The 18,771-nt window shown below is 46.4% G+C and overlaps 2 protein-coding genes across 4 annotated transcripts; one reads left to right on the top strand and one right to left on the bottom strand.

Annotated features, from left to right (window-relative positions):
• Positions 1-1,547: 1,547 nt before the first annotated feature.
• LOC134524786 (ras-related protein Rab-18-B-like) lies at positions 1,548-9,788 on the bottom strand. 3 transcript variants are annotated; one of them, XM_063354955.1, is made up of 7 exons: positions 9,566-9,788; positions 9,432-9,487; positions 9,208-9,269; positions 6,901-6,973; positions 5,808-5,926; positions 4,869-5,010; positions 1,548-3,991 (listed from the first exon to the last, which is right to left on the bottom strand). In XM_063354955.1, the coding sequence occupies exons 1-7, from the start codon at positions 9,730-9,732 to the stop codon at positions 3,816-3,818; spliced, it is 795 nt and encodes a 264-aa protein (XP_063211025.1). In that variant the 5' UTR covers positions 9,733-9,788; the 3' UTR covers positions 1,548-3,815. The 3 variants fall into 3 exon arrangements, with proteins under 3 accessions (XP_063211025.1, XP_063211026.1, XP_063211027.1); XM_063354956.1 differs by having other exon boundaries at positions 4,869-4,935; XM_063354957.1 differs by lacking the exon at positions 1,548-3,991 and adding an exon at positions 4,001-4,599.
• Positions 9,779-18,691, top strand: DUSP3 (dual specificity phosphatase 3). The gene is made up of 3 exons (XM_063354959.1): positions 9,779-9,991; positions 15,469-15,695; positions 17,647-18,691. The coding sequence occupies exons 1-3, from the start codon at positions 9,870-9,872 to the stop codon at positions 17,850-17,852; spliced, it is 555 nt and encodes a 184-aa protein (XP_063211029.1). The 5' UTR covers positions 9,779-9,869; the 3' UTR covers positions 17,853-18,691.
• The last annotated feature ends 80 nt before the right edge of the window (positions 18,692-18,771 follow it).

Genomic DNA, 18,771 nt, shown 5'->3' with positions numbered 1-18,771 from the left:
TTTCCCTTACAGTCGCTAATTGAGCACAACCCATCCCAAGCTGTGTCTCATGTGGGAAAAAGACTGCAGTTGTAAGTAGTAAAACCCGTGAGCTTCTCAAGTTCCTAATTAGCAAGTTGAAAAGGTACAGCAAAATAATAAACCTCCCTAGGATCCACTGGCTTCCTAAACTTCCAGCGAAAAGTTGACCGGCGCCGTTACTGAAATGAGCTTCCACTTCTGTAGCGTAAAAGCAAGGTTCTTCTTCTGGTGATCTTTACGCAAAGGAACAGAACATTAGGGTTTATTGCTCTGCCCTGACTGAAAATAATATTTTTTCTTATGCATGTGAGTGAGCAGACAATAGAAAGATTAAATCTTGAATGTGATATACTGGCACGTTTTCTTTATACTAAAATACTGGCAATGTTTATTGAGAATATCAGAATAAAATAGCAACAAAAGGCAACTCCAGCAAAGCAGCCGTTAGCGCTAAGACCACACACGCGCTTTTTTTTCCCCATAGAGGCAGTCCTTCCACCCAAATTTCTAACTTGATTTTGTTCTAGAAAACGCGTCCCTTGCTCCCTTTACCAATGACCCAACGCTTTCTTACCACTTTCAGATATTTTTAAGGTATGGGTTTTTTTCCAGTTTGATACACAGTGAACTAAATATGTATAATTTTAAGAGCACCCCACCGCAACGTGTTTAGTTTGAAGTTATGATAAAATAATATTCGTACAAAACAAGAGTTAAGTACATCCCTGCCAACCAGCCTCAGAGTTCTTTTGCTCATCGGCAGGCCTACGCTCAACCAGCCTCTCCGAAATACCTTCGTTTTCCGCAGCGATGTTCATTATTATCCTGTTCTGCTTGCCTTTATCTGAGCCATAAACAGAAACGAACGCATCTGAAAACACATTTTTGGGCTAATGAAATGATGTTTGTAAGGCACCTATAGATATGTATAGCTGCAAATGCCCGCGGTCCAACAAACTCCCGGTGTCTAACCCCACAGATAAAGTCTAGAAGCGTAACCGTATGCTTCTGGTGTCCTAGCAAGAGGATCTGGGATAACTTCCAGTGATACCCCCAGCTGAATTTGTAACATAGGTTGTTTTCCTTGATATTCGAGGCGAGAAAGGCAAAGTTAGACAATCAGACGATACCTTTTTCGCTGAGTATAAGCATTCCAGAACGGGAATAGTTCACTCAGACCTAAACGCTAAATTTTACACTTAGTTTTGCAAATCTGGAACTCCAGACGCGCTTTTTGTAGCTTCTAGTAAGAGCGAGTGTATATATTTACATTCCTACTTTCAGACCTGACTAGATTCAAAACTGAATGAACGACTGGTTCGTTTAGCTCACTTCCCTCAAAAATTGCTATTACTATAAAAAAAAACCCCAACAACAACAACAAAAATTCATACATTAATCAAGGTAGATCTTGGTTCTGGGTTTCTTCCTCCCCCCACATACAACGGCGGGAGCATTCATTCAGCAGGACGGCATTTGCAGCAAACTGAGGCGCGATGCAAAGGAAGATGACGTTACTTTTCAAAGGGCTGCCAGCTGTTTAATGATGTCTAAAAAATACACCATTCTTAACGGGGCCTCCTAAGGACGGCAGATACCGCCTGCAGCGCAGACCGGCAAAGCGGTTTTGCCCACATTCGAGAGGACAGCAAGAGAACGCCATCTTCTCTGCAGTTTCTTCTTAACCCCAGGAAATGTAGGAAAGAAGCGACTCCCCTGGTGACAGGCTCAGTGCACGCAAGCCATGCCCGTCACCGGAAAAAAACCCACACAAACAGCAGAGAACGCAGCTGGACCACTGTCTGGCCCGCTGCTGAGCAGTCACGCATCTCTGTCTTCTCGCGATGGCCTCCTTGCTATCCTTCCCACCTGGTTTTATGGCTTTGCTACAGCTGCCACGGCCTCCCGTCTTCTGAACTCAACGTCCTCATCTTATTTTCTCGTGTCCATGCTCCGTCTGCCGTCACACCTGGAGATTCCAGACAATCCCAAATGGTGACATGCTCCCGTTTTGCCCATAGACACTCGGCAGTTTAACGATCTACAGCCTCGGTCGCCTGCTCGCAGGACGCCTGTCCAGCTGCTGGCGGTGACACCAACAGAAACCGCTGTCTTTTCTGTCCTCTCAGAAGCTGAGAGAAGTATTCCAAAGGGACATCTCACAGACCGAAACCAAGATGCAAGTGTAAGCAGCGGTCCGTCAGCTGGCTGGAAGCGGACGCGTTTCCACTGCTACAGACATTAAAAACGACTACAAGATCTGCCGTCCCCCCCGGACTGATTTCAGCAGAGGGAAACATACGGGAGGGATATCCCGACTCGGCAGCCACTTACACCCCCTGCGAGGCAGACAGAGGCTAATGCATGAACCCAATACAGGCACCGCTATTCACTCCAGCAACAATTACACCGGCACGCTTGTCGCAGAAGACGACGGCTCCCCAAAGAGGAACTTTGCAGAGAACAAACCAGAAGAGTTCCAAAGTGAGACCGAAGTTCATATGCCTTGTCTTCAGCTGTGTTGCGGCAGCATCCATGACGCATCACTGGTGAGACTCGGGAAGGCACTAATACATTAACCTGATGGCGATGAATCATCAACACGTACATCTTTTAAAAAGTGCGATTTCTCTGTTCTGTCTGGACGATGTCCTGTAATGAACGACTGACTTTGGATTTGTCACTTGTTTACGAGCACTTCAGTTTACATTTTAAATTATTTTAACATTGTCCCCAAATGTGATACTTTTCCAGCGTCGCGGGCAGCCAAACAGAAGTCTTTTGTAGGCATTGGTACCGAGATCAGAGCCTAGGCTAACATCTCCCACGACTGCGTTTGTTTTCAAGAAAAGGCAGCGAGTGTAACGGGGGAGGGAAACGGCAGAAGAAAGGTCGTTATCTGGCAGAACTGCAGCATGGGATTGGCAACGGACAGACTCATCCTCGTGGAAAGTCTTCCATAGCCAGCACATTGCATATAAAACTTAGTTTTAGCCCAGTGATTGCTGAAGGAGGGCAGGAAAACGGGTTTGCAGAGAGCCCCCTTAACGGCAAAAAGGGCCCAACGTGGAAAGCAGCCCAAAACGATGACTCCGTTCCCCCAGCGATCCGCAGCACAAAGCGTTTAAGAGCAGCAAGGGGTAACCTACAGCGTACTCCATGAAAAATGGTTGGTTTTTTCTTTTTTTTTTTCCTGCCAAATGCTACTAGATACGCCTCTTCACTACAACCCTAACGTTAAGTAGTAACTCAACTTACTATCCAGGGACGAGTAGCAATTTTGACTGCTTAAAACCATCTGGAACAGGGAATCACTGCCACTGCTCAGGGTGACTCCCGACCGTTAACTACATTTAAGGGAACCTGGGTGCCTAAAAGGCTCCCATGCCATTCTGGGGAAGAGCAGCTTTTCAATAACACCCCAAAACGAAGTACGACTTTATTGTATGCCAAGGCAGGAATTTCAGAAGGAAGTCCACGTTGAATGCCATGCAGCAAAAGCACACTACTTAAAGCAGCGTTACGATTTTAATAGCCAAAAATCTGACAGTTACCAGAAAAATGTCCGGAGTGATCAGTTGTGCGTAAGGATAAAGCCTATTCTGTTAATGAACAAAAATGTATTTTGCTAATGGGCTCGTGTTTTGGATCTACGCAATTAATGGCAGGTCAAACAAGGCACAGGCTACTTTTTGGCATCCCCGCTCCCCTTTTTTTTTTTTTAAAAAAAAGCAAACAAACAAAAAAACCCCCAAAAGGTCTACTCCATTCAGACAGAAGAGCCACCTGTAGATTTATGAAAGGGGACAGTATGCACCACATAAGCTTTTATCCCGCTGCGCTGAAGACTCCGCTAGCTGGACTCCCCGCTTCTCTGCATCTTTATCCCAAAGACCTGGTGTCTGCAGGATCTTTATGACCAGCTCCTCAAAGGCGTGCTGCACTCCGTCTTGTGTCTTGGCACTGGTCTCTGGTGTAGGGGGAAGAGAGGAGGGGGGGGGGAAAGTATTTTATCTTATTTGCAGTATTCCACTTTGTAAGAAGTTCTTTTGGGACCAGAGAGAAGATACGATTTTTTTTTTTTTTTTAAATGAGCGAAACTCCTTTCCATTCTCCCTTAAAGGCACCCTTATGTTGAACACGATAAACAGAAATGCATCCCCGTCCAAAGCACGTCATTTTTCCACCTAAAAAAATGTCACAGTTCCCCTTTCTCTCCATAATGGAGAAAAAGAAATTGTTCTCAGGTTGTGACAGTAAATCTACACGATAATTATTCAGTAACTAAGCTGGGAAACAAAGACTGCAGAGGGAATGACACGTTTTCCCCTACGCATTTGTTCCAGTTCCTTTTGGAAATCTTCTCAAGAAGCTTCACCTAAAAGGTACTTTTTTTTTTTTTTCTTTTTGTTTAAAACACAGTTTGTTCCCCATCTTTGTATCTTCACATTGTACATTTTATTGTTGGTCTCAGAATATTGTCTTTTATGTTGCTGCAACGGAAACTTGGAAACGAAAAAGAGATTGCTCCAGGTGCTTGTGACATCAATCAGGAGAAACATTCCAGTCTTCCGGGCTCTGAATTAAAAAAATCCTGCTAGTTTCAAAAGAATATATAAAATTCATGCCTACGCAGTATACGAAGTAAATCTCTTTCAGAGAAAATTACTCCCAGTCCATGCAAGAGCATTTCCGAAAAAAGTTAAAACCTGCATCCATGCATATGAACTAACGCAGCAAAAGGAACACAAATTAATTAGGTACTAAAAAAAAAAAAAAAAAGGTAAATATAAAATAAACCAAAATAAACATATGAATACTCAAGTTTTTGGCACAGAGTTACATACCTATAAAAAGCAGTGAGCGTTTCCTAGCAAACTGGAGTCCTTCCTTTCTCTCTACTTCCCGATCAGGCTGCAGAGACGAATGAAGAACATGACTGAAACACGCTACGCTCGCCGCTTTTAGGAAGTCCCCGGAAAAGCACCACTGGAGAAGTGCAGTTTTATTGGAAAGAAAGAGGTCTGTAAAACCACCCAGCAGCAACTCGACTTTCCCACTCTACAGACAGCTCACCGCCAGACGGGCTGTCGGGGCGTCAGGCTGAAGAGTAGCAACACCAAATCAGTCGGAAATGAACGCACTGCTGTCTTCTCAGTCAGCTAGGGGTAAGTTACATGCCAGAAAGGAGGTTCCAGTAGTCAAAGAGCCGAAAAGGCATATCAAAGGACGTGAAAATCAACAGATTTGGAAAGGGGCAGAAGAAAGCCTAGTTCAAGACAGCCACACCGGGAACCTCTGGTAGTAAAGCAAAAGTGAGACATCTCATCATGCGACAGGCCTCTAAGATGTATTAAAACACCCCAAAAACGTACAGCGACCAGCGCACCTCCCACCCACACAGACGCGTACTCAATAGCGCCCTGAAGAGCTCAGTTCTTCCCCGCCGCCTGGTCAAAACGCAAGCAGCGATTGTGCTGTTGCACCGCAGTTGACTTTAACGGCATACAGCAGGTTTTAGGGCAGAACCTCTCACTGTCTTCAGAGAATCTCTCTCTCAACAATTACATCCCTCTAGGGGAGTTTCCATTAAAGTCTTGGATAAGATCTGCTTCAAAAATGAGGTAGTAAGTGGCGTCTGCCCAACCCAGGGTCCTCAAGTGACAGAGCACATCACCTTCTTTCACAACAGATGGGTTAGTTTCAGCACTTATCTCACATTTATACTCTATATCAAGGCTGAGTAATCTGTGGAAGAGTGTAAGAAGATGCATTTCTAAACTGACCTTATCGGTTTTGTTGCCAACTAACATCTTCACCGTGTTGCTTTTGGTGGTATACGTGTCCAACTCGTTCAGCCAGCTCTCTAGTCCTGCGAAAGTGTCTTTTCTTGTAACATCATACACTGGTAACAGAGGAAAAGGCGCTTAACAGCTGCAGAGTCTTGAACGATGTTTACTTCAGTATGGCAGAACTCAGCCCCGCCGAGCTAGCTACCGTCCCGAACAAAAAGCAGCACCAGGGAATTGCAGGAAGACGCATAAACCGTATCCTCTCCCCAGAGCTGGGGCACGATGGCTGTGCTCACCCGAAGTCACTAGAGGTTACAGCCCGTGAGCGCCCCTGCAATGGATCTGTGGCTGGAAATCAGGCTGACCAGTTGAAATCCTGTACCCGTTACTAGGTCTGAATTGGGCCACACGGAATATTTTAAAATAGGTTATTTTGTCACCTTATTTCACGTGTAACTACCTGCACGCACTGCTGCTAAAAACCTGGATTCTGAGCGAGAAGTGACTTTTGGTCGCTGGTAACTTCGTAACTGCGTTCGCTTAATCACTACAGTTTGAAAAGCTGCATCACACTCAGAAAGATTATTTTGTCCAGCGAGGAGGTGTTCAGCCTTCCCAGCCCCCGAGGATAAGAATCCCTTCTTTTTCTAACTGGTGTCGCTGTGCAGAAAGGGACTAACCCTCCACTGCTTCTGCTACAAACCTCCTGTCTTACAGTAATCGCATCAATAGTTTCCAGGGAAAAAAGTAAAAACATCGGGGGGGGGGGGGAATACCAACACGAAACTCAGTCTGCCTTATTACCAGGAACTCACCAAAGTAATTACGACAAAGCTAATAATTCACCCACTCAACGTCTTGCAGCGTGACATCTCTGTATTTTTAATTTAAAAATATTTTGAAGCAGCATTATTTCCTGCCAGCGGATTTGCATACTCAGTGTTTGCGCTAATAATGCAGTAATGTTGTAAAAACCGTAATTGTTGCTGTGATTCTCTCAGACAACCTCCTTTTGTAACGGCATAGACATATAGGTAGGAAAGACCCCACTTTTCACAATCGTGTTTTTCTTCCATACGCGTCCTACCTAAAACAACCCCTTGAGCTCCTCGGTAATAACTGGGAGTCAGCGTTCTAAAGCGTTCCTGTCCTGCTGTGTCCTACAGAGGAGGAAAAACAAACAAACAAACAAACAAAAAACCCCCCAAACAACAAAAAACTAAACCAAAAGAACCCCACCCAAACCAAACATACAGGAAATCAAATCTATTTAGAACAAAACCGGTATTTTAAACTACACAAGATAAACAAAGTTAAGTTTCCAGGAAGGATGTACGAAACCGTAAGACAACAGAAGGAGGGAGGCGGTCAGAAACCAGCAGCAGCAGCGACAGAAAGTGGGGAAGGAGGGGCAGGAAAGCAGGGAGAGGACTCAAGGGAAGGTTCAAGGGATGAGCACAGACACCTGCAACACGGGCGAGGCAACGCGAAAGTCGGTGGGACTCAGGAGAGACGTATAAGAGGCTATTGCTGCAAGCCAGGCAGCTACGCTGCGTCGGTTAGCGCTCAGCTGAACCGAATGAGATGAGGAATAACTGGTTTTCCAGCGAGAGACACTGCAGAAAAGGAGACACAGTGGTTCCCAAAAATCTCCCTTCGCTCCCCCACAGCAGGAAAGGAGAATCCGGTTAGAGAGAGTTACTTCAAGTGTGCGAAGATTGCGCAGATAAGCAATTTTCAGTAGTTTCATGCCGTTATTACTGCAGCGTGTCACACTCACTCCCACGAATCTTTGAAAGCGCTCCTAAACGCAACGTGAAATTCAAAAACCCTCAGAACAATAAGGAAGCAAAAGGATTACACAAATACGGTTTTCACCAGAAGAATTTATTTAAGGGTATGTACAGATTACAATAAACAGACTAGCGGCTATGTTTTAATTTATTTCTTCTTTGTTAAAAGAAGAAACTAAAATTGGCAATGTATTTACTTCATTCTGGTCATCGTTCCTAAGGGTATTGTACTCTCAGGCATCCACGCACACGCAGACACTGAAGCAGAACCCTCTTTCTGACCCTGATGGGCTGTACGTGCATTAAAGTTTTTATTTAACATTGTACAAGCTGGTTTCCCCCCCCCCCAATTAGCAGTTTCTCCTGAGACTGTCACAGACTGCTGCAAAAGTGCCTTTTCCAGCTACACAACTTGTGCAAGTTCTGGCCTTGCTTTTCATTCCACAGCAGGGAGACACACCCCGGGGCGATTATTAGGGAAAATGTATCTTGGTCACTCTCAGCAAAGCTCCCGCTTTGTGCGCAGCATGTTCAAAATACAGCTAATGTACATGCCCACAGCACGTGTGACTTTTATCCCTCTTGCTCTGCGTTCTCGACGCAAAGCGTGAATGAAAGCGTCGCGGTTTGGGCCGAACCGACCACCTGAAGCGTGCGACAGATGCTCTCCCCCACCTCCCTCCATAGAGAAGAAAGTAATTCAAGTTTTGGCATTTACATCACTTTTGTTAATACCATCCCAAGGCACATTTGTGCTCTTTCCGATAGTCCCAATAATGACTGACTTAGTAATGGTGCGTTCTTTGTCAAATACCTATGACCGTGCATGTAAAACCTCTTCCTTCTAGGGCTCTTTCGTTCCGTTTAGGAGAATAAATGTGGTGCTTTAATATTATAAATAATCCTGATGACACAGCTGCTATCTGATTTCCTAGTTTGCAGGTGCTGGAAATACAGCATCAGGAAGTTGAGGACAAACGCTCAAGTCTCACAGTAAACCTGAGCTAACCTTTAAAATAGTTCAGGACCAAGTATATTCCACCCCCCTCTACGATTTTAACCAAAATAAAGCATCTGGACTGTTTCTGGTATAGTGTAGACACAGAGTCACTGCACAGCCCCTACAGGAAATCGCAGAGCTCGTCACTTTTCTGCAGTTTTACTGAAGTTTCACTTAAGACCCTGGGAGCGCTTCTGGGTCATACCGGCACGAAACGCCGGCCTTTCCTGCAAGGCTACAAGTGTAAACACTTCACAGAGGGTTCGAGAAACCCAGTGTGCAGGAAAGAGCAGACAAAATCTCCGCCAGGATGGAAGGAAGTCCCAAACCCAGAGCAACGAAGTATTTGTCAGTGTTTTGGAAGTGCCTTGTCTGCAAATACGGCTGCACCATCACGACACACGCTCACCCTACGTGCGTGCGCGCCGTAAGGACGCAATCTCAACATGCAGAAGCCTTTAGCAAAGGGGTGGGGAAAAGGAAGGAAGAGGGGAAAAAAAAAAACAAACAACAAAAAAATCACACCACCAAAGGAAGCTCTTACAGTTTTCGCATCTGCGGAGAACAAAACCTCTCCGTGTCTGCCTGGAATAAAACCTACCCATATCGCAAGCTGCACTGCATGGCCGTCTATCACCATTTTCTTCACTTTAAAATCAACACCTACGGCGTAATGAGAAGGGAAGGCTCGTCAGAATGAACGGGCGAAGGCCCGACCCCGCAGCATCCCCCCGCCCGCCCCCGACCCTGCGCCGGGCCCCGCTCCGCCAACGGCGCCCGACGGCGCCCGGGTCCCGGCTCGGGGCGGGCGGGTCTCCCACTCACCCACGGTGGGCTTCAGGCCCGGGTCGAACGCGCCGTCCGTGAACCTCAGCAGGAGGCTGTGGGGAAAGGAGCCGAGAGCTCAGCCCGGGGCGGAGAGCGCCCGGCCCGGCCCGCCCCGCTCGCCCGCCCCGCACCTGGACTTGCCCACGGCGCTGTCTCCCACCAGGAGCAGCTTCAGCGTGAGGCCCGCAGCGTCCATGCCCCGCGCTGCGGGGGGCCAGGACCGGCCAGAAACCGTCGGACCGAAGCCGCACAGGGCTGGGCGCTGCCGCGACCGAACGCCGCGCTGCGCCAGCCGCATCCCCGCCGGGCGCCGCCGACAGAGCCAGCCGTCGCGACTCCGCCCATCGGGCGGCGGCCGGGGCCAGGCGGGGCGGGGCGGGAGCGCCGGGCCCGGGCGGCTGCGCCAAGGGGCCTGCGGCTGGCTGGGTCCCGGCCATGTCCGATTACCGGATCTCGGTGGAGGAGCTGAACGACCTCCTGGCTAACGGCAGCGGCTGCTACAGCCTGCCCAGCGCGCACAGCAACGAGGTGGTGCCGCGCATCCACGTGGGGAACGCGTGAGTGCCCCGCAGCGCGCCGGGCCGGCCGCGCCTCAGCCCGCGGCGGGAGCCGGGGAGCGGAGACCGGGGAGGCGGCGAGGCCCTGCGGGGCGCTCACCGGGGAGCCGCCGGGACGGGAGGTTGGGCCGGAGGAAGCCGGGCTGCGGGGTCTGGCGGGGCGGGCCCGGCCCGGGGGGAGGCCTGCGGCGGCCAGGCCGGAGCAGCGCGGCTGCGGGCGGGCCCGGGGCAAACGACGAGGCTCGTGAACGGCACCCGCTACAGCGTGCGGTACCCTGTCGAAGTCCCAAATCTAAGCTACAACAGAGCTGAAACGAGGTTAAAACTAATGAAGTTGCTTAACAATGAAACGCACCTGCTCAGGTGTGTCAGCACTGGGGGGTTTCTTCCTCATTGCCAAGAAGTTGTGGTCATCACGGAATGGGTTGGGTGGGAAGGGACCTCTAAAGGCCATCTAGTCCAACCCCCTGCAGTGAGCAGGGACATCTGTAACTGGATCAGGTCGCTCAGAGCCTCATCCAGCCTGGCCTTGAATGTCTCCAGGGATGGGGCCTCCACCCCCTCTCTGGGCAACCTGGGCCAGTGTCTCACCACCCTCAGTGGAAAGAACTTCTTCCTCATGGCTCATCTAAACCCGCCTTGCTCTAGTTTAAACCGTTGCCCCTCGTCCTATCGCTACATGCCCTTGCCAACAGCCCCTGCCCAACCACACAGAAGAGGGAGGAGGGACAAGATGCCATGAGGGATATGGACACTGCCGTGTGCGGGGGCCCAGGCACGCCACCACTGTAATAACCCTGTGTCGGATGAGTGGGATAAGCTGGAACATGAAGGACAAGCAAATGGATATTGGATCTCGGTTGAACCACGTGTAAAGTAACCTAAAGGAAGCAAGACTGTAATAAGAGTTGCCACCCCGTGCGTCATTAGTCAAATGAATGTTTCTGCAGTCTAAGCCCTAAAAAAACCTCGTCCTGATTAAGTATTCATGCCTGTGGTGGGGGCGTTACGGGTATAGCTATGATGAAAGCCCTTAAATGGGGAAAAGTGTTCAGGGTTCACCAATAGCATTTCTTTTCTCGGTTCTATGATGTTTATTCTTTGCGCCGAGATTATGATTTCAGTTATATGTCCATATCATATCATATTCTTTGTCCCCTTTTTGTCCATCTTTGTACACTTTATCTCTGCGAAACTGAGGACTTTTTGATTCGTGTGTAGTATACTGGATGCCTGTTCTTACTTGAAGCTTGTAACCCCTAAAGAAATGTAAGTCAAACCCATAGGTTTTCATTAACTTTCTCCCAAGCCAAAACAAATGGTGTTTGTCACTGCCAGTTGATGCAGGACATGCGCATCTAGAGATAGGACCGAAATTATTATCTCAGTGGCCAGCCTGATGTCTGACAGCCACCTTCTCCTTCATATTTCTAGCAGCTACCTGGAAGAAATGAAGCCGTAGCCTGCAAGGTGATCGGCGCAGCAAATTATTAAAAAATAATTTTGAAAATAGTTGGCTACTGCAGAGCAGTTTTCATTGTTCAGTAGCTGGTTTTAATTATATAGTATGGACTTTAATACATTCAGATGCAAGGTTGTCTAGGAACAGAGGATGGATAATACCTGTCTAGTGGAAAGCTTTAACACTGAGAAGGGCTTTTTATGTAATAATTGACAACCAAAAATATCCGGAGCACAAGCGCAGTTTGCAGCATAAGAACAGTTTAATTGTTAGTTGGATTAACAGAGAGCGTGCAGTTCTACTGCCAGTGCTTTTAAAAGGATGCTGAAAAACTGTGGAGGACAGCTAAAGGTAAGAAATAACTTTGTGGGCTGAAAAAGCTATTTCACAGTGGGAACAGGCAACCTACTTAATTTATCAAGACTTCGTAGGCAATAGTATCTTTGAAGCATCGACAGAGAGTTAAGATAATGCTGAGGTCTAGTTGAATGGATGACTGTCTGTTAAGATTCAGTCGCTGCGGAGTGAACTTTGATGTTCTCAAACTGCAAATAACACTAATTCTTAAGAGGATTTTTTTGTGTCGAGTGGGGTTGTGGTACGCTGCCTTGCAAGTAGCATTTGCTATATTAGTTGTTATTCGGAAAGAATTTGAAATGGCGCAGATCTGTCCTCGCGCCATTTCCAGCTACACGTCCCGCGTCTGTGCTCTCCTTGTGTAAAGATAAGGCTGAAGAGGGACCTGTTTTTCTGACTCGACTCCTCCTATGGACTGCTGGGGAGGTGAGCCTCCTCAGCACTCAGGCTCTCAGGCTTTCTGCACACGTGGATCCGACGGCGTGCGAGGCATCAGTAAAGCTTTTACTAACTGTGTGCAAGAAATAAGCCATCGCTTTGCCTGGGGCTTGTCTTTGCAGCTCCTTAGCCTGTCTCGTTCTGCTCTAGCATCTGCGCAGAGCTTGGAAGACACCTCGTGTTTGGAGCTGTCTTGGTGCAGCGTGCATCTGGTTGGCGCTCACCTGGTATCTCGCTTCTGGTGTTTGTTGCACGGATCTCCTTCCTGAACCTCTGAGGAGTGGTTGGAAGCACTCTGGATTGGGCTACAGGGACGGCCAGGAAGGCGGTGCAGCAGGAGGGCAAAGTAACACGGTCTTTTTATCTGGCACTCAAATCTCTGCTTTGACTGGGATGGACCAAGCACCACAGGGCTGCATTTATGACTACAATCAGCAGAGATTTTATAACAACAACAGTTCACAGAGTAGCCACATCTATAGAGCTTTAACATGGGCGGCTGGAATCCCAATACACGGTATAAAAGCAATAGAATTTGAACAGGAACTCTCACAGGGAAAAATTAAAACGTCTGAGCGAGATTCAGAAACTTGTGTTGGAAACCTTTTAGAATATTTTGCGTAGGGGTGCTGCCGTGTCTCCGTGTGAGTAAGTCATCTTTAGATAAAAATGACAATGCAGAGACATTCAGGCAGATGAGATTAAATTGGGTCGTAGCGTAGAATAAAAAATGTATCTGTCAAACGACTTCAGGTGACAGGCAGAGCCGAAGTACTAGATCTTCCGTGCAATACGTGAAAGTCATAATTAATGAAAACACAGAGGTAAAATAACAAAACAAAATATTTTGAGAGAATGCTTTTGCATGTTGCAGTAGACAGTTCTAACCTCTCAAGAAGATCAGACAAGATTTGTGAAGACAACAGTGAAAATGCAGTCTCGCTAAAACAAGAATTAGTGTATAGGTGACGGACAAGCACAATTATGTATTTTTTGAGCAATAACAAAATAAGAATCTGGGATACACGGGGAGTACAACTCATTTTCTATTTCTGTGTAAGTCAAGATGCGTTTGAGGGAAACGCCTTCATCAGCTGGAAAGAACGGAGAGTTGGAGATGACACCAGAGCGGGGGGAGCAGTCAGTGCGCCGGAGGGTGGGGGTTTATTCAGGGCAACCGTGTCTTGTCAGAACCAGCGTTCTGCCAGAAAGCAAGCAGGCTTCGTTTTCTGAACTCCTGGCTAAGGAAATCTGTTCGTAGGTTTTTTTTCACAGGCTGTGGGAAGCCCGTCACAATTCAAGCCATGTCTCCAGAACAGTTTTGGTTAAAAAGGTTCTGGTTACAAATGCCCAGTCTGAGTTTTTTGTCTGCTTTAATGTGCGTGGGTAACCCCTGAAGCATTTCTGTGTTCTCAGTGTGCTGGAAGCGTGCTGGTGTGTTGTAAGGGGTGTGAAAGGCATTCTCCCAAAATTACTACTAAATGTAGTGACCGTAAGGGACGAGGCGATGAAGAAACAATTTTGCGTGAATGTAACAGTGGAAATTAAAACGTGTTAACGTGCTGGCGTTTTTTTTTGCCATTAAGGACTTGGCTTATTTGCTTAAAATCCCATAGGGCAATACTTTATAGCCTCGTGTACCCCGAATCGCTGGTGCGTGGTTCTCCAAGGCCCGTGTTTTGTGGCTGGTAAAATTGTTCATCTCTGTTCAAAAGAAACACTTCTTCCTAGTGTCACTGACAGGATGAGGAACTCTCAGTCTTCCATCTTGAGAACAGACAAGATTCTGTGGTTTTTCTTAGGGAAATAGAAGCAGCTGATGTTAGCGTCTCTCTCCGCTATTTGGAGGAGTTAGCGTTTCAACATCGAACGTGATGCAGGGGAATGAGATGTTAAGGATGGGAGAGATCCAAAGACTGTTTGGAAAGGGAGAAAAAAATGGCACACAAATACTCTTTTTCACCTCTAGCTGTGTAAGAAAATGATCTACAAAATCTGCAAAATGCACTGGGAATGCATTTGCCTCCAGGGGAGCCAGTCTGCGTTGCCAGATTCAACCACGATTCCAGGACGTGAGTTCCTGTTGATCCTGACCACTATCAGATACGTACCGATCTATATACTCTTACTTAAACCATGTACTCACCCCACGAAAGCCCAGGGACTCGCAGCTGAATTAACACTTTTTGTTTTGGCCTTGCACCGTAGGATTTACTTTTGTGTCGCAAGCAGAATTCCCTAGGCACTGATACTTGTCCCCTGGCACAGATGATGTCCTGCCAGCTGGAAAATCTGTCAACATTTGTTTGGGTAATGAAGTCTTTACAAATACTTGGCTCGTTGCCATAGTTGTTTGGCACGGACAGCAGAAAACGCAGAAGCTTCACTCGTGCGTAAGGATTCATCTGCTTACGCTACAATTTAAAGGGTGAACAGTCATTAGGAGAAAAGGAACGCTCTAGATGTTCGTATAGCCTTGGATTTTGTAAAAATTGTGAGTGAATATGCTCAGAGGTTCATATAGATATGAACCAACTAATTTGGGTATTTATTTTATCTTCTTTAGAATAGCGAGGTGTCCAGCAAACCCTCAGGTGCGTTGCCATCTCTTAGAAACTTGTTTGAAAAGATACGGCACAAATGCTTATCTGGAGCTAAGCTTAACGTTAAGACTCCTTGTATTTGCAGCTTATGACTTGAGCCGTAGGGAGATTTTCTAAAAGGTTTTTGTTTCCACATCCAGTTAGACACAGACTGAAAGCTGCCTTTAAAAACAATGAAGGGACTTATGGCCGTTTAGCCCACCTCTTCACAAAGCGTGCGGGAACCGAGTTACCTTTCGAGTAAAGCCGTGTGTCACGTTCTGCTAATGTTGACCGGTGGGCTCAGATTTTACCGATAAAAACATACATTGGGTTTTTCCTTCCCAGGAAAGCGAGGCAAATGTTGGGACTGCCGTATGGAAATAATCAGACTCGGAATGAAAAGTAGTGGGTTTATGACAAAAAGGAGCCAATGGTCTCCTGATACTATTTAATGGTTATCTCACAGACTGCGTTCTGTGAATTTATAACCTGTAGCTAATTCACTTCTGGGCACAGTATATTTAGCATCTGTTCACAGAAAAAGGTTTTCTTTATCGGTGCCTTCTGGGGACATCATAGATACTGAGATGATTCACCAAGTTCTAATTGTTTTCTTGACGCTTTTTATCGTACAGGTTCATGGCCAAGAATATTACGAAGCTGCAGCGTCTGGGGATAACCCACGTTCTGAATGCGGCCGAGGGGAAGTCGTTCATGCACGTGAACACTAATGCCGAGTTCTATGAAGGCACAGGCATCAGATACCACGGCATTAAAGCTAACGATACACAAGAATTTAACCTCAGTCGCTATTTTGAGGAAGCAGCTGATTTTATCGAGAAAGCACTTTCGCAGAAGGATGGTAAGGCAAACTGAAATATCCTTCTACCGTGTTTTTTTTGTGCACCGCATTTGTTTCTTAGCAATTTAATTCACTGTTTATAATGGTTCTTTGCTCAGATTAGCAGCTGAACAACCAAATCAGAAACTCGGATCAAGGCTCTGGATCAAAGACACCGGAATACACAATAAAACATTTTAATCCTCTGTCGATACGTGTAGGTCTCCAGTATACGCAAGTGGAAGTCTGTCACTGTAGAGGTGACTTTGAAAAGTGGAACAGCTGCTGCGCTCTGTAATAGTGCCTTTCTGGGAAGATGGGTTCTTATTTTTTCCTTAGAAATGATAAATCACAGGAAAAAATAAATAAGTTCAGGCTCTCGAAGTTGTTTTAGGACACTACAAATTATAGATAAAGGGCAGAAGTGATACAAGTACTGCATTACTGAAGGGTACTCACACGACCTGCTCTACGTTCTTTTTTTTTTTTCCAAATGTACAGTAAGGATAGAGACTGTGGCCTTACAATTTTTATTGCATGAAGTTAATTATTTTATTTGACGATTGCCACATTATTCCCTAGGATTGCAGGAAGGCTGGCCATAATATTTGCAATGTTGCCGATTGCCTCATTTCTCTACAGCGCGTTTCCTCAGAGCAGAAATCCTGGGACATAGTGCAGTGGGCCAGGCGGCGGCGGTGGTCGTTGGACTATTTCAGCATACCAGTTTCTTCTACATGTTCCACTTCTTTCTCGCTTCATGACTGAAGACGAAAAAGGAGGAACAATAACTCCCACAATTTTAGAAGTTCTTTCTCTGACATGGGCAAAAGGGCTACCAGAGCTGCGATGGGCTTTTGACGGATGGCAAGAAATTTTACCTCCAGTTTGGTGGAGCGCGACAAATTCTAAAAATTGAAATGCAGCTCTGCCGGTTAGTATTGTGACTCACTGAAAGAGGTTGCGGTAGGAAAGAAGAGTTTCACAGTGCCGGCTGTGCCATGGCCGTCCCTCCTCAGTTTGATCTAAACAGTCGCAGAGTCAATCTAAATTTTCTGTTTGCCGATTCTTCTGGTCGTAGGAATTGTCTACCACGCCTGTCGCTGTTCTCTTACTCTGGTAAACGAAGAGGAACTTTCTAGCAGGGTGATGCTGGAGCCAGTTTTAAGATTAACTCGCTACTGAAATGTGATAGTTTTGCCTGACGTTGAAGTGCAGCGTAAGGACCGTGAAGTGAAGAGGGATGCAGTAGTATTTTCCTTCAATTTCATTTTATCGCTGTGGTTGCATGAAGTTCTGGAAGGCAGGTTTGGTAGGCGAAAGGCCTGGAAGGCAGCCCTTAAGACACTGCCTTTCACAGAGCAAGGCTAGAAACCCTTTTGCTTCAGATCATTTGCAGAGGGGAAGTCAATTCTCTTCCATGATATGATCAAGAATCTCTAAATCTTGCTAATTTATGGCTACGGGCTCTTAAGGCACGTTGAGAATGAATGGATTTAGCCGTTGAACTTGCTGCTGATAGAGATTTGCCTTGAGCTGCTTTCTGTCGCTGTGGTTCAAAGCAAGTTGTGGTTATGATGAAAATGTGTGTGTATGGTTCATCTGTTCTCTTGTCTCGGAAAAAAATTTGCTCTGGAGAGTAGCCTGGGTCCGTATCTCCCGCCGCATTTGGGAGGAGGAAAATTTTTGTGTCTGGAAAAGCAGGTCAAAGAGGAAGCAGCTGAGAAGCGATGAAATCGAATTGGATTTCTCAAAGGGGGCAGCGGCCTGTTTTATTATTGACAGACTGTGTAGCTACGAACAGAGTGATAGCACCTTTCTTCCAAGTTCTACATGTCTCCTGTGGCATTCAGAATTTGTATTTCTCAAGCTGCTGAAGGACTAGTATTATGCTTCATATCCTAGCTATTTCATGTTGCTTCTCAAATTTATATTCCGGTATAACCCAAATTATGACCTGTCTTCCCTGCAGGACAAGTGTTTGTGCATTGCCGTGAGGGCTACAGCCGCTCTCCTACGCTGGTCATCGCCTACCTCATGCTGCGCCAGAACATGGACGTCAAGTCTGCGTTGAGCACTGTCCGGCAGAAGCGAGAGATTGGCCCCAACGATGGCTTCCTAAGGCAGCTTTGCCAGCTCAATGAGCAGTTAGTGAAGGAGGGCAAAGTGAAGCCCTAGAGCAGAGCACTGTAGTATTTTTTTAAGTTTCTCAAACCATCAGAGGACATCTTAGGTACTTTAGATTCCCAAACCCCAACCACCAAGCTAAATCGCGTCATGTCAGGGAGACAGAATTCCTGCTCTCGTCTAGTGAAAGTATCTTTCTCGAACACTGGGTCTGTCTTTCAAGATGGCACAAAGTTGTGTCACTGTTTGGAGCTGTTGCAGTAAAGAGGTGTTTTTAGAGGGGTGAGTCCAGTGATAACAGCCGTCTTCACGTGTATTTCAGACTCTGTAGCAGATGTGGGTTTGCATTGACACCGAGTGTGATTCGCTTAAGCCTTGTCTGGTGTCCCACCAGCGCACCATGTTCTGTGAGCCCCAACACATCTCTTCACTCAGTCTTAATTGAGGTACTGTATTTTCTAAAGCTTCTTTTTCATGCACACAGGTGCCTAAAGTTTGAGTGTAGGAGCTTCAAGGAACGGAGAAGCAAATATACAAATGCACAGATGCACTCGCTTGTAAAATGAAGTGTATGCGGCGTGGTTTACTGTGGATTTATGCAATACACGGTGTGTGGTAGTAAAGCCATTCAGAGCCCAATCTTGATGCACACTGTATTTCCAAGAATGTTTGTACCTCCTGCTGTTGTGATTGATCTGAAATAGCCTTGATAGTAAATACTCTTTTATTTTTTGTTTTGAAGTCGTACTAGGGAAAAAACGTCGAGAGCAAACGTTGAGGCAAAAGCTTGAGCAAGGAAGAAATGATGTCTGTATTTAGGAGTGCTTGTACCGGATGTATGATAAAGTCCTAAATCTCAGAATATAATGGCTCCCGAGGCTTGTATTGAATTACAGCGTCTCTCTCCTTTATTTACTGTCACTGTTTATTAACGAAGAATGGAATGAGCACGTATGCAGATTACTTCCAG

This window comes from Chroicocephalus ridibundus, chromosome 17, assembly GCF_963924245.1.
Source record: "Chroicocephalus ridibundus chromosome 17, bChrRid1.1, whole genome shotgun sequence".
Classification (NCBI taxonomy): domain Eukaryota; kingdom Metazoa; phylum Chordata; class Aves; order Charadriiformes; family Laridae; genus Chroicocephalus; species Chroicocephalus ridibundus.
Note: the sequence above shows the minus strand (reverse complement) of the source record. Positions and strands in the feature narration are given on the sequence as shown.

Coding starts and splice junctions, on each gene's coding strand:
- LOC134524786 (XM_063354955.1), bottom strand. CDS start 9,732: ATGCGGCTGGCGCAGCGCGGCGTTCGGTCGCGGCAGCGCCCAGCCCTG. Junction 5,011..5,807: donor TTGGCAACAAAACCGATAAG/GTCAGTTTAGAA, acceptor GCACTTCTCCAG/TGGTGCTTTTCCGGGGACTT. Junction 3,992..4,868: donor ACGCTCACTGCTTTTTATAG/GTATGTAACTCT, acceptor CCCCTACACCAG/AGACCAGTGCCAAGACACAA.
- DUSP3 (XM_063354959.1), top strand. CDS start 9,870: ATGTCCGATTACCGGATCTCGGTGGAGGAGCTGAACGACCTCCTGGCT. Junction 9,992..15,468: donor CGCATCCACGTGGGGAACGC/GTGAGTGCCCCG, acceptor TTTATCGTACAG/GTTCATGGCCAAGAATATTA. Junction 15,696..17,646: donor AGCACTTTCGCAGAAGGATG/GTAAGGCAAACT, acceptor TCTTCCCTGCAG/GACAAGTGTTTGTGCATTGC.